The 14,733-nt window shown below is 40.2% G+C and overlaps 1 protein-coding gene across 2 annotated transcripts in view; it reads right to left on the bottom strand.

Annotated features, from left to right (window-relative positions):
- Adcy2 (adenylate cyclase 2) overlaps window positions 1–14,733 on the bottom strand; it is a 378,086-nt gene that overhangs the window by 67,407 nt on the left and 295,946 nt on the right. For both annotated transcript variants that reach the window (XM_042261355.2, XM_006993012.4), the window contains exon 15: window positions 5,913–5,997. In XM_042261355.2, the coding sequence (XP_042117289.2) occupies window positions 5,913–5,997 (85 nt within the window). The remainder of the gene's footprint in view (window positions 1–5,912; window positions 5,998–14,733) is intronic.

The following is a 14,733-nucleotide window of genomic DNA, read 5'->3' as shown; positions in this document are numbered from 1 at the left end:
CAGAACATGCCTGTAAACCCATTGCTGTTATGCTGCGGTGGGAGACAGAGACAGGGGAATCTCTGGAAACTTGTAGGCTGGCTAGCCTTGTGTATGCAGGACTGAAAAATGGGAAACCTGGTCTCAAGCAAGGTGAAAGGTGAGGACCAACACTTAAATCTTTCTTCTGACTTCCATATGCCGTGCTTGGACACAGATGGGGAAGAGGGGGAAAGGGAGGGGGAGAGAGAGGGGAAGGGGAAAAAGGAGGGGGAGAGAGAGGGGGTAGGGGGAAGAGGGAGGGGCAGAGGGAGGGGGAGAGGGAGAGTTCTCAGTACTATACAGACCAGGAGAATATGGAATTGTTAGAACAAAATTTTAAAAAATGATGATAAAGGATCACAATGAAGAAACATGTATTTATAAAATAAAAAAGCTGACATGCAAACTCTCATGGGAAGGGTCAGGAAGGCAGGTGTTTTTTACTGAGAAAACTGAATTCAGAGGAAGATAACATGTTCAGAAAGGGATAGTCAGAAAATCACTAACCAACAAGAATAATGATAAAGCGAATAATCTGAGAATATTAAATATATAAAGATTAAACAATACTAGCCTGGAAGATAAGATTGGTAATGAGATTAGAGTATGGTCCCTGCATTGTTCAAGATGCAGTTATAACAGAATTTGAGAATCAGGTGCACAGCACAAGTTTTAAAGTAAACTAAAACCTAACCCCAAATAAACAGCCAGGCTGGAGTGCATCATATCCAAGTTATTGGTGCGAAAAAAGTACAATTGTTTTTTTAAAAAAAGCAGAAGAGAGGAACAATAGACAAAAGCAAAGAGACATGGCGAATTAAAAAAAAATCACATCAGATTGTAGCAGCAATTATAATGTCCATATACACTGCACGTCAAACGAAGGACGGGACTTCTGGGTCTCAGGAAGCAGCATGCAGCCACATGCTATTTGCCAGCTGTATCACCACATTATTACTAATTTTCCAAACAGACAAAGAGAAGCTGAGGGAAAGATGGAAAAGGGGTCACCAGCAAGTTCAGCCCAAGAAGGCGGCGAGTGCCGCAGTGCCATTAGAGAAGCCGGACTTCAATGGACAAGCACTCCTGAGGAGGAGAGAGCTTTGTGTTAGCTGGGGTGCGACCTACTTTCCCTCTGCTAGCATGAACTCGGCATCCGTGCTTTCATTATCGTCCTAAAGGAGGTGGCTGGCAGGGCGGCATCAGACTCACGTCTACTGCACAAGGCAGGGGGTAACAACACTGGAGGAAAATGGCTCCTGACATTTTCTAGCATTTTCAAAGGTAAGCTTTGTTTGGGGGATGCTGTGTGTGTGTGTGTGTGTGTGTGTGTGTGTGTGTGTGTGTGTGTGTGTGTGTGTGTGCGCGCGCGCTATTTCTGGTCAGAGTGACTGTTTTGTACCATAGAGAGCTAAGTCCCTTCCACACAGCTCAGAAGCCGTCCAGCAATATCTGTGCTCATTATTAACATTGCCATCACTGTAATTTTTCTTTTATTGGCTCTGAGCATCTGTGAGGAGATAGACGGGCTTCCTCGAGCAGAAGAGGGGAAGTAAGGATGTCTGTGTGTAGGCAGTGCCTACTTACAAAACAGTTCATGTAGACAGGATTATACAGGGTCTAGTGGGAGGCTGCCTGGGTGTTGAGAAGCCATTCTTGTCTTAAGGGACTTACTATATGTCAGGGGAAGCAATGACAAGATAAAAAAAAGGCCACAATGCACATTATAAAATTGAGGCTTAACTATGTAGCACACGTCTGGAGTCCCATGATGCTCAGCACAAAACTGGTGTAGATTCCAAGGTCTCTGGGAATGGGACTGTCTGCTGAGCCACTTCCATGGGCAAGAACTTGGCAGTGAGTGCCGTGGTGGTTCGGAGGGAGCACTCCCTGGGGAGGCAGTGGCAAGCTGCAGGGGCGAGGGAAAGGCAGGGAGGAGCTGTTCAGTGAGCCATTGTAAAAGAAAGAAATTCCCGACAAGGCTCAGAACAAGTTACGGAATAAACCGCCTCACGTTTGGGGGTCAACAAGAAGAAGCTAGGACCCGCGTGTCATTATCGCTCCAGGGTTTGCACACGGCCCGCGTTCCTACCTTTGGCCAAGCCAGCTATGAAATGCCAACCATGATGGCTTCCTTGTGCTGCACATTTTGTGCAGAAGACCACGACAAGGACCAAGTTTGGAAGGACAAGTATCGACCAGATTGACAGGATTAGTGACTTCTCTCATTGCTGTGACCAAAAATCTGACCAAAGCAACTTAAGCCAGGGTTCATCGTGAATCCTAGCTTGGCAGAATACAGTTGGTCCATCATGGCAGGAGAAGCATGGCAGTGGGAGCAGCATGCCAGGAAGCAGAGAAAGGGAAAAACACCTAACTGGCCTTTTCCTTCTCCCCTTGTAGTTCAGTCCAGCTCATGTGATGGTGTGATCCACATTTGAGATGGGGTTTTTCTCCTCTATTAAACAGCCCTGGAAACACCTTTACAGATACACCCATCTATATGCCTCATTTGTGCCTCAATGTTTCTTATTCCAATCATGTTGAAAGTCAAAACTCTAAAACTAGCCCTCACACTTGCCTCTGCGTGACTTCCTTCTGAAAGAGCAGCTTTACTTTAATTCTTCACAGCGAGACTTTCACACTGGCATCTCTAGCATCAGTACTGCCCTTGGCATTTACGTTTGCAGGTTAACAGTTGGCGGCATTCTGTACATTTTCAGAAGTTCGGTATTTAATTAACAAGTAAATGCTCATCCCACCAGCTCTTATGCAACTGGTAAGTTTCCCAGGGCCCAGAGAATGAGCAGCCAGGTGGCTGAACCATCTTTCCATGACCACCATTGAGGATCTGTGATATACACAACTTTCCGTTCTATTTGCAATAACACTTAACACTCTCTAAACCAGTTACTCATGAATACCCTCACTGTTGACAGTTAAACAATCATTACAGAATCCTGCAAACACCAAAAGAAACCATTCCTGGAATGAGAATTTCTTCCTGAAGTTACAACTGGCCACTGGGGAGCCTTATTCAAGGATCCCTTTATTGAATGTTCAAGAGAAATGTCCTAATTTGCTTTTACCTGGAGGTGAGGCTGTCGAACACCTTTGAAAATATTTATTAGCCGTTTGTGTTTAGTTTTCTGAGAACTATCTGTTCAGTTCATTGGCTCATTTATTGATTAGCAGGTTTATGCTTTTTTGTGTGTTCAATTTGTACATATTTATACACTCTGGATATTAATTTTCTATCTGAACCACAACTGATAAGGATTTGATTCTGTAGGCTCTTTTCTCTGCCAAGAGTTTCCTTTCATGTAACACCATTTGTCAGTTCTTGGTTACTTCCTGTACTACTGGAGTCCTGTTTCACAAGGTTGTGTCTATGCCTATAGCTTGGAGTGTTTTCTTTCTCCCTAGCAGTTTCAGCACTTCAGTTTTTGACTTAAGAGCACAGATCCATTTTGACTCAATTTTTGTCAAAAGAGAGATCTTACTCTAGTTAGAGTGGACATCGAGAAAATGAATGACAACACATGCTACAGAGGACATTGGGAAAGAGGAACTCTTATTCACTGCTAGTGGGATTGTAAACTGGTATGGGCAATACAGAAATCAAGGTTTTTGATTTTGATTTTTTGATTTGTATTGCCCAAGGCGGAGGTTTTTCAAAACACTAAAAAGAGAACTACCATGTAATCCAGATATACCACTCCTGGGCATACATTCAAGGGACTCTGTAGCTTACTACAGAGATATTTGCATAATGTTTGTTGCTGTGGTATTCACAACAGCAAGGAAATTAAATTGGTCTAGGAATCCATAAATGTAGAAGTGAACGGCAAAAATGGGATACATACACGATGACATTTTATTCAGCTCTAAAAAATTATGAAATTTGAAGGAAATATGATGTGCCTGAAAATTATATTAAGGTATCCCAGACTCAGTGTCAGGGACAAGGACAGAATTTCTAGTTAGTGGAAAAATACAGACCCCCAATAAGACAGGGAACTAGATCATCTTACAGTCACCACATGATCTCTCTCACATGAAGATTAGAGATCCTAATTTACTTTTTGAGACAGCGTCTTACTCTGTAGCCCCAACTGTCCTGGAACTCACTATGTTGACCAAGCTGGCCTTGAACTTGCAGTGATCTCTCTCTCTCAGATTATAGGACTGCTGGTGTGTATTTATGTGGGAGTGAGTACAGGGATAGGCCTCCAAACTATGAAGGGAGCATGAGTTGGGAAGGGAATCTCTAAGGAATGGGCTAGGAGCAGGTGACAAAATATAGGAGACATGAAAATGGAAAGGATAGTACTGGGGATGGAAGGGTTCACGTGAGGGGAGAGAAGAGGGAGAGGAGCAGGGGAGGAGGAGAATCCAAAACAATTCATGCATAAAAATGTACTAAGGAAACTCATTCCTTTCCGTATGCAAATTTGAAAGGTAAATAAAAAGACAAATATCTTCAAGTTTAGCCTTTGCAATCCATGGCATGTTATAGTCTTCTGAGGGTGAGGTAGACACTGGTTCATTTGTAGGTTCAAGATTTTCTCAGAGACACCGAGAACTTGCAAGTTGCAAGTCGGTACTAGGGTTTGGGAAGCCCCTGGAAAGGGTGGTAGTGATGGGGAACTATTAATTTCATCTTGATAGAACTTGGGAGTCTACAGTCTAAGAACAGGGGGTCTCAAGAGCTATGTGATTAATGATAAAGTGGCTGGAGTCTCCGATGCCAAAAGGGAGGCATGAGAAAGATCATAGCATTTCTTTGAAAGTAACAGAGCCAATATCTTCCATGCCCCATCTCCACATCAATGACAAACACAGCTGCTTAGGCACAGAGGTGTAAAATATTATTTTTCGAACAGGGCTGGATTTATAATGGAGCCACAGTGATGGTTCTTGTGCTGAAGGCCTGAGAAGGGGGCTGAAGAGAAGGACAAGGAAGAGAGAGTGAGTCTGTGTGCTTTTCCACACAGGGAAGACTGTAGATCATGGAAAAACACGTGCATTCTCATTGTAAGTATTTTATGTGCATGGATGCGTTGCTTGCATATATGTCTGTGCACCCCATGCATGCTGGGTGCTCAGTTTAGGTAGTGTCTCCTGTTTTCACTTGTGTCCAGCGAAATGAAACATTGGCTTACTGTATGTCTCCTTGTTGGCTTTCTAAGATAGCTCTCATAGTGCTCTGGCCATCCAGTGACATTTGCTTAACATGCAAACAATAAATGAAGAGATAATTTTTATATCCCAAATTAGTGCTTAGTTCGCATGTAAACTATGAAACTGTGCAAGGGTTGGCTTCAAATGCAAATAAATGGTATTTTTCCATCTGTTAGATTCCAAATTTTTATATCTTCAAACTAGAATTAAAAGGTGTCGTTAAAAAGATCTTAATTGCCCTTTACATGAAAAGCTTCTCATGCTTGCATTCACTGCTGCAAGTAGTCCGAAACTCAGAGATGAATTTAAAACAGCTGACAATCAGATGAGCAAAAGCATGCGTCTTATGAAGTGACACCCAACATTTTTGCTGGGTGCAGTGGTACATATCCATTTCCCCAGCTGTTTGGAAGGCGGAGGTAATAGGATTGTAAGTTGGAGGCCAGTCTGGGCTACAGAGTGAGTCCTCATCTCCAGGAGAAAAAAAGCCATGTAACATCATAATAGCTGTTAAATGAGGGTCTTTGTTGTCCCTGAGACACTTCAGTTTGTACCTGAGGGTCTCTCTCCCACTGGCCTGAAGGATGCTAGAAACATCTACCGCTCTTCAAATAGTCAACAATTCCCTTGCTTCTGAGAAATGAAAGTAAGCCATTTCAATACAATAAACACACTTTCCAAAGAAGTTCTATGTTTGAAGCACCTACCAAAAGCTGTCCAGCGAAGCAGACAAAGAGGATGAAGGTGAGGGAGAAAAACGCAGCTCCAAAGGAGAAGCCAAGGATGGATGTTCTACCAGGAGACAAAAAGCAACAGGTTAGTGTAGAGGTCATGTCTGTCACTCTGGAAATCACCAATAACACTTTTTACTTAATTAGAAGGTAACTAAATCAGGACTTCAAACCTCAATATATATATAAAATTTTTGGAGAAAAGAAAAAAATGAAGCAAAGCCAAATTAAGTGTCCTTGGAAAAGTGTTGATAGCCATGGTGGAACACGACCCTGAGACTGAACAAAACAGCACTATAACACTGGTATTTTATGGATGAAAGGACCGTTTTTATGGGGCTCCCATTGTGTTTCACTATTTTATGCTCCATTTGTCCATCCCATCACCCAAGTCACCTCTCTCCTGTTGCTGGTGTCTTAGAAGCTGCTGTGAATCCATTCTATGGATGCCACCATGACCACCTTGAGCATCTCATCCTACCCTTATCACTGGTGTCCTGGAGACAGTGAATCTCCACTCTCCTCCATAACTTCCACTCAGATTCAACTTTATTCAACACAGTCACGGTTAAGTGTCTCCTGAATTTCTTGCAGGATTTTATAGCACAGGCTATACATAGGCTTGATCATGTCAACAAACATGAAAGTATCCTGTGATCACATGAAAAGCATATTCATTGGGTTAAATCTGCCCAGACAGCTTTCAGGCTCACATATAAGATCTGTATGTCAGGGCTGTGGAGAAAGCTCAGTGGATAAAAGCACTTTCTTGTAAGGACGAAGACTAGACTTTTTATCCTTAGTACCCAATAATAAACCATGTGAGTGTGGAAGGCCATGTTCCTAGCACTCAAAAGGGAGAGACAGTGGATCCCCAGGGCAAATTGGCTTGTTGGGCTAGCTGCATGATCTTCAGGTTCAACAAGAGATTCCTTCTCAGTGAATAAAGGTGGAGAGTGACAGAAGACACCTTATGTTAACATCTGACCCTCACATGCATATGCATGTACCCATAGGTGATTGCACCCACACACATGTGAGCATGCGTGCACGCACGTGCGCGCGCGCACACACACACACACACACACTCTATACACTACACACATACACACACACACACACACTATACACAAATACACATGAGAAAAAAGGAATTTTATGTATTTCTGAGTGGTACTTTAAATTACTAAAGAATTCATAATCTTCAAAATGCCATTTAATCCCATGCTAGAAGAATTCAGGACTAAGTAAAGGGCCAAAGCACTATGAACAATTGAAGATGAAATTCAAATGGAACATCCAAGGAAAGGTCGGATGCAATCTGAGGCCACCATGGAAGCTTATGCCAATGCAACGGGCTAGAAACCGAGAAGAAACAGATGGAGCAGCACTGAAGAGGAGAGAGCCCTCCTGATGACAAGGATGTGAGTAGAAAAACCAGACACAAATGAGTAAGTACAAGTGCAACCAGTCATCCTGCAAGAACACACCCTGAGCCCCAGGAAGAGCAACAAAGCAAGTGGATGATGTACTGAGCAACACCTGAGGTCCTCCTCACAATGGGGCACGATCTCTCAACCCCCTGTCACGCACACCTACGATATTTCAGGAGATGATTTTGGTGGCCTCAGAAGACTGTAAACTTCACTTCAAGTCAATGCTTGGGCACCAAGTCAAGGTGGTTCAGATAAGACCCTATACGATGGTGTACACAGAGCAAATCTAGCTTGTTGACCGGCATCATGGGTCCTCAAGCTGCGATTACACAAAAAGGGGTGAGATGGGATCTCAGGGCTACTTAGAGTCTAGCTGAGGTCAATATTATGTGCTCCCTAAACTCCCCTATCCGGAACATTATCCCCCCAGAGAACAATCCAGTTCTTACGCCGTGGTCAGAAGCCAGCAAAGATCCTGTTTGCCAGCCTCTGCCCTAGGCTTATAACCTCCTTACTTGCACACCACAGAAACTCCTCTTAGGGGAGGGAGTGTGTGCAGTCTAAAGTAGCAAGCAACCATAGTTAAGTACCAGTGGGTCCCCTCCACAAAACAGACATGAAAGTAGGTGGGAGTCTTGTTTGGCAGATGAAGGTTATATCTCCGTTACATAATATGCACACAATGCCTATGTGGTTGCATTTTAAATCCAAAACAGATTTATTCCTTTTATGTGTATAAACCTTTTACCTGCATGTATGTATGTATGTATGTATGTATGTATGTATGTGTGTATACTATGTATATGCTTACTGTCAGTGGAAGTCAGAAGAGGGCATTGGATCCCCATAACTGCAGTTATCCATGGTTGTGTGCCACCACCATGTGTCCTGGGAACCTGGATCCTCTGCAAGAGCAATCTGTGATCTCAACCAATGAGCAATCTCTTCAGCCACAGTGTAATTATACTTTTGACGGAGATCTGTTTTTACTCATAGGCATTACATAATTCTGGCATGTTTGTTGGTTCTGTTTCTTGGATCAATCTTGATAATGCCACTAGGAAATTATCTATTTTATTTGGATTTTCAAATGTGAAAATTCTACGTAGCATCTACAGCACGATCTGTGTACCTAAGGCTCAGGGATCTTAGCAGCAAAGAGGGCGGTAGGATTGTATGAACCAGGGAAGAGCCATCTCCCTCCAGAACTGGTGATCCAGTGCCGCATGGTCAACCCTGAGATCATATACACGCAGGTAACATTGTGTGGGGTGAGCGAGTTGTATTTATATATTTAGGAGTTTATCTATATGCACAATAGCACTTAAGGAAAAAGAAGTCATGAAGTTGAGTGAGGACAAGGGGAATGCACGGGAGGAGACGGAGGAAGAAAGTGGAAAGAGGAAAATAATGCAATTATAATTTAAAATTATAAAAAAATCCTATGTAAATTTTTCCTATAATTTAAAAAATCCTCATATTTGAAGTAATTTATTTTTGTGCTTAATATTATTTTTTTCTAAAATCCAGATGAGTCTTGAAACCACATATTTTGCCAAACTCAAAACTTGAGTTTTTGTTTCTTATTAAGTACTATGATTTCTGTTAATTTTCTACATTATTAGCTTCCAATTCAAATTAAAATAACCTTATTGAAACTTATACTCTTCTCTTTCTTAATTGTTATTATCAATATTTTATATTTCCCAATAAATATATTTAAGAACACAAATATTCCAACAATTATTCTTTTACTCAAATCATAGCTTTTGATTTATAGCTACTCATTGTTACTCTTTTCTATAAAGTCTATAATTTCAATTTCCATCTCCTTATAATATGAGAATAATTAAAAACATGACTATCAAATTCTGCAGAGTGGCTATTTTTGGTTGGCCCTTGTTATTTCTAATTTCATTATATCTGAGCAGAAACTGAAGATTCTGTTTTTCCCATTATGGTAATTTACTTTTGCTCTGGGTATGATAAATACATCACATTTCTACTATGTCTTATGCAGTTTGAAAATGCTATATATTTTACTTATTGTTGGTAACAAAGTGTGTTATCTAAGAACTTTGAGAGAGCCGGAGGAGTTAGACTTTCACTTGACCTGTGAAGGTTAGGGAGTGTAAAAGTATTTCCCATCAGGACTCTGAGTTTGTCAATATATCTGAACATTCCAATAAATCTTGTTCTTTTCCTTCAAAGAGAAGCTGGAGTACACAGGAAGTTATGATTGCTAAATTCTCTTGGAGATTACATCATAATAAAACTCAAGGTTCCAAAGGAGGGAAGCGAAAAGCAGTCCTACGCAGCCGTGATACCTGTGAACCACAAGGACCAGTGTGGTAGGGTGACCCTAAGGGTGCAGTGGAGGCATAAACACCTTGGTGGCAACTCTGGTTGGATAAAGATACACTCGACAATGGTTAAATCATGTCTGATACCAAAAACATACCAACTAACCAGGGCTAGTGAGTCCTGAGTCTATTGGGCGCACCTACAACCACCACTTTACAAATCAAACATAATCTCCTCCTGAACATTTGTCCTTATACCCACAGATAAGTGTCCTCATCTGGCATCAAGGAAAATTCTTTTTTTGCAAGAGATAAAAACCATTTCAGAAAACAAAACCAATCAAGATGCAGACTTGTGGAGCCCAGTCCCAACAGAAACATCGATGACACAACTCCTGCACCCAAGGCTCAGGAAACATTGCAGAAAAGGCGGCAGAAAGGTTGTTAAAAGCCCGAGAACCAGGACGTTCGCTGTGAGATCGTGTCTCCTAGTAACATCAGAAGCGACACCCATAAAGTCTCACCAACAGGACTGCCCAAGCGTGAGTTGAACAGGGACAACAGACATGCTAATGTGGACCTGGGAAAGCACATCTCAACCCTCCACAAGGGCAACTGAGAAATACTCAGACTGTGATCAACAGTCCTCCTCAGAGAAGAACGTGCCCATTAGTTATCCAACACCAAACAGACATGTCTGAAAACATCTGCATACAAGAAGCATTATATAGACTAAGCGTGTCATATTTATATAGTTAGGAATATATGTGTATATACACATATGTACATAACAACAATTAATGAAAAAAGGGGCCATGAATTTGAAAGCGAGCAAGGGGTTTATGGGAGGGTTTAGAGGGAGGAATGATATGATTATATTATAATCTTAAAAAATAAAAGAGATAATTAAAAAGCTCTTTATTCATACATAATGCCTTTCATTTGAATTCTCTCATGCCAAGAAATTATATCACGACAGATAGCTCTACCTTTGACTTCCTGTTTCTGATCTCCAGGACACAGAGAAACGTGACCTTGGATTTGTAGCCTGGGGTTTCTATGCTCTTTTTTTTTTTTTTTTGGATAGTATGTTTTTATTCATTTACATTTGTAAGATTTGTTAATATTTGATCAATTCTTTCCTCTTGTTTTCTTAAAACATTTGGTGAGATTCACATATAAATATTCGGATGTAGACTTTCTCTTATGGGAAGAATTTTATTTTATTTTTTTTTTATTTATTTTTTTATTTTTATTTATTTATTTATTTATTTATTTTTTGGTTTTTCGAGACAGGGTTTCTCTGTGTAGCTTTGCGCCTTTCCTGGAACTCACTTGGTAGCCCAGGCTGGCCTCGAACTGACAGAGATCCACCTGGCTCTGCCTCCCGAGTGCTGGGATTAAAGGCGTGCGCCACCACTGCCCGGCTATGGGAAAAATTTTAAAGCAAATTTAAGTAAATCAATAGATACAAAATCACTTAAAGTTTTGTTTTTCTAAGGAATACTATTTTTATCATTATATAAATACTTTTGGCCTCAGGTAATTATAAAATTCCTAATGTATCCAGTTGATGTCTGTAAGTACGTAGTGCATCATTTTCTCCCTAACTGTTAGGGAACCTCATGTTAATCTCTTCTATGTCTTTTCATTAGTCTTGCTGCTGGCTTAGAAATTTTTAAACTACTCCCCCCCCAAAAAATCCATGTTTTAGCTTTATTAATTTTTCTTAATTATTTTCTATTTTACTGACTTTAAAAAGCATTATCTATTTTGACTTGCTTGTTTGATTCTAATTTGTTCATTAGAATTCCTGCCTCCCTAAGTTAGAAACAGTTAAATGATTAGTTTTCCTCTGTTCTAATACAAGCATTTTATTTTATTTTAAAATATTACTTAATAAGAGTTATATATTCTGGACAAAACTGACAAAAATAATAGAGTTCATAAAATTCCACTATTTTACACACTATACTATATTGTAATGCACGAAGATTTATATGAAAAAGAGCTTAGGAACATTTAATCATGGAGTAAGATGAATACAGTAAGATAATAGACCTGAAAATTCAATGCATAATTATTTCCAATATTTTTGATAGTATCACATCAATCTTGTTTATATGAAATATGTTATTGGCATATACTTGCATGCTTTGCTATACTATGGCCACAAAATGAGCAATACACAATGCAGCTCAGTCCATTACAAAGACGTGGGTACTGAATATGCATTGGGGCTGACTACCTCTACCTTTAAAAGCACATCTAAGGTCTCATGTATATTCCCAGGAGATGTTTTACAGAAGATTTGTTGTATTTTATAAATTCACCTGCGCCCTTTATAGATAAGCAGTTAATTAAATGTATGTGAAAAATTCTTTGTATAGAACTGCATCTTAAATTCTTTTTGTGACCACAGATTTTATGGTATCCCCTCCCTCTTCTCTTCCCAATCCTCTAATGCTTTAAAGCAAGAATCTCTACCATTCGCATACTTCATTTACTATATTTCACATATTTTAATATATGACCTGTTACTATTTAAACATTTAAGAATTTCTCTTATGATTTTTCAGTAGACTTCCAGCTTATTCAAAGGCAAATAGCCTAGGATCAAAATACACAGGGATATTTTAGATATTTAGATAATGTTGGTTATTTATTATTTGATTTTGGTATGTTTATATATCTGACTCTAGGATTTTAACGTTTTTCTAATTTATTTCAATCTTTATCAAACCTGTTGGGGGCTTTTCTGAGTTTGTACAAGTTATATATTGGTCAATATTTCATGTAAAGTTGGAGAAAATATGTAGTTTGGTTTATTGTTTCATGAAACGGTAATCAGGAAGATGATAATTTTCCTCCAATACCATCCTTGTCTGTAGAGCAAGGAGTGGCCCAGCTCTCAAAGTGTCTAAAGGTACCATGCAAGCTGCCAAGGAAGAAAAACAATCCTACCCAGTTGTCAAACCTACACACCACAATAATGACCAGCACTGAAAGATACCCTCAGTTTTACAATAGTGGCATGTTTATCTCTGGGGTAATCAATAGCTGTTAATTGGACTTTAGACCCACTCAATAGGAGGGAAATCATGCCTAGTACTAAAACCTAGCCAACTTCCTGTTTACTGGAGAGGTCACAGACCCTCGAGAGAACCTACTAATGTAATTTTCCTAAATCCTTAAAGCAGAAAACATTGTCACAGCTGTCATTATTGTTCATATAGACATCTGTCTCTTCTAAGGTTGTTTATGTACTGAATGCTTGTGTGGGATGTGAGTAGATCATCAGAATGGAGTGAGTCTCCAACCATAAGAAGTTCCTTATCAGACCTATCCATGCTGCCACCCTGAAAACAGACTTCTGCTTCCTAAAATACTTTGAGATAAATTCCTGTTGTTTACAAACTATGAATTCAATGGTACTTTGTAATAGAAGACACCAGGGAACAAGAAATACCACAAGTCAAAGTAGTGGTTGGTCAAAAGCTCTTAATTACCACCATTTATCCAGCTTGTTCTTTCAAAAGCATGCTCTGGCCCATTAAGTGTACCAAGATGTTTGTGCAACTTAATCAATTTCAATTAACATTCTTGTTGCAAAGCTGTTTCTTTTAAACACATGAGTATAATTGATTTATATACTTACTGAAAAGTAAGTTTGACTCTTCCTTGCCATGAAGCAAGAAAAATTATAGCTTTTAGTGATGATGTTTGACTTTGGCACTTTAATCAGGTATATTGTTACATTCATGGAAAAGGCTGATTGGAGACAAAGGCCTTTCCCTGCTATGATTTTGCCTTCATGAAATAAAGGTGGCCCTAACAAAGGCAGAGCCACTCATTTTGGGGGAGAATAACTCAGCAGAAGCACGCTCTCTCAAAGCCTACAATTCATACTTATCATAAGCCATTGCATTGGATAGACATGGATGCCTTCCTCTGGAATTTAACTCAAGGCAATAAGACATGTGCCCTCTTTTCCTCACCACCCTGACATGTCCCTCCAAGGAAGGCTGTTCTACTCTATTCAGAACTTCTGAATGGCATTCATCAAGGGGAATGGTGGAGGGGAAAGAACGCTTAACTATAAGTCCTCATGAAACAATTGGAAGTCTCCTTTATAGATAAATGATACAACTTCAAAATGAAAGGGACTTCAGCAGCAACCAAAACCAGAAAAGAAGTGTAAGTTCAGGAAAGGGAAAGGAATTCATAGGGTTGTTGCCACAGTAGCTGGCTTCCTGATGACTAGACTCAGCTTTGAAGTGTTCAGACCACCTGGATGTCCTCAAATGTGGAGAGAGAAAAAAGCTTATTATTGGCTAGCAAAGTTTCCCTTCATGGCTACAATACAGACCAAAGGTTTGAACTTCCCAACATGTTTTATCCTATGAAAGCGCACACTCTTTCTCACTGTCTAACTCACATGAATTCGAACCCTTTCCCTAGACTTAAAGTCTACCTGAGTAATAAATTTTCCAGATTGTACCTCAATGCAGCTTCTTCCATTATCCCAAAATTCACAAACTTTCTTCCTTCCTGAAACACAAGCACCTGGTGTCTAATGCATGCACACATCCTTAGTGTAAAAAATGAGCCCTGGGATCCACATTTTCCCTCAAATCTGTCCCTTCCACGGGATGCTTTCTTTCTGTAGAATGGCAGGCTATTCTAGCTTCTCAAACGAAGCACACAAACAGAGCTCGGATAATTTTCATATCCACACAACAGTCCTCTGATAATTTTCATTTCTAATGAAGCAGCAAGACCCATCTGCATCACTATACTGCAGCTCAGAACTTGTCCATTTTCATCCTGTTCAGTGCCATCTCCATGCAAACCACATCATACTCAGTCCCGTTTCTTTCCTGCTCCAAAAAAGCAAACACATCACTGCAAAGCACATCCAGATCATGACGTCTGCTTCAAATCCTCCATGGCTTCTCAGAGCACTATTCATCAATAGCTCTTACGGTGGGCCACAGTACAGGGGTCCCCACAACCTGCCTCGACACTGCTTCTTGTAACTCATCATATGCCTGCTCT

The sequence above is a fragment of the Peromyscus maniculatus genome, chromosome 15 (assembly GCF_049852395.1).
Source record: "Peromyscus maniculatus bairdii isolate BWxNUB_F1_BW_parent chromosome 15, HU_Pman_BW_mat_3.1, whole genome shotgun sequence".
NCBI classification, from domain to species: domain Eukaryota; kingdom Metazoa; phylum Chordata; class Mammalia; order Rodentia; family Cricetidae; genus Peromyscus; species Peromyscus maniculatus.
Note: the sequence above shows the minus strand (reverse complement) of the source record. Positions and strands in the feature narration are given on the sequence as shown.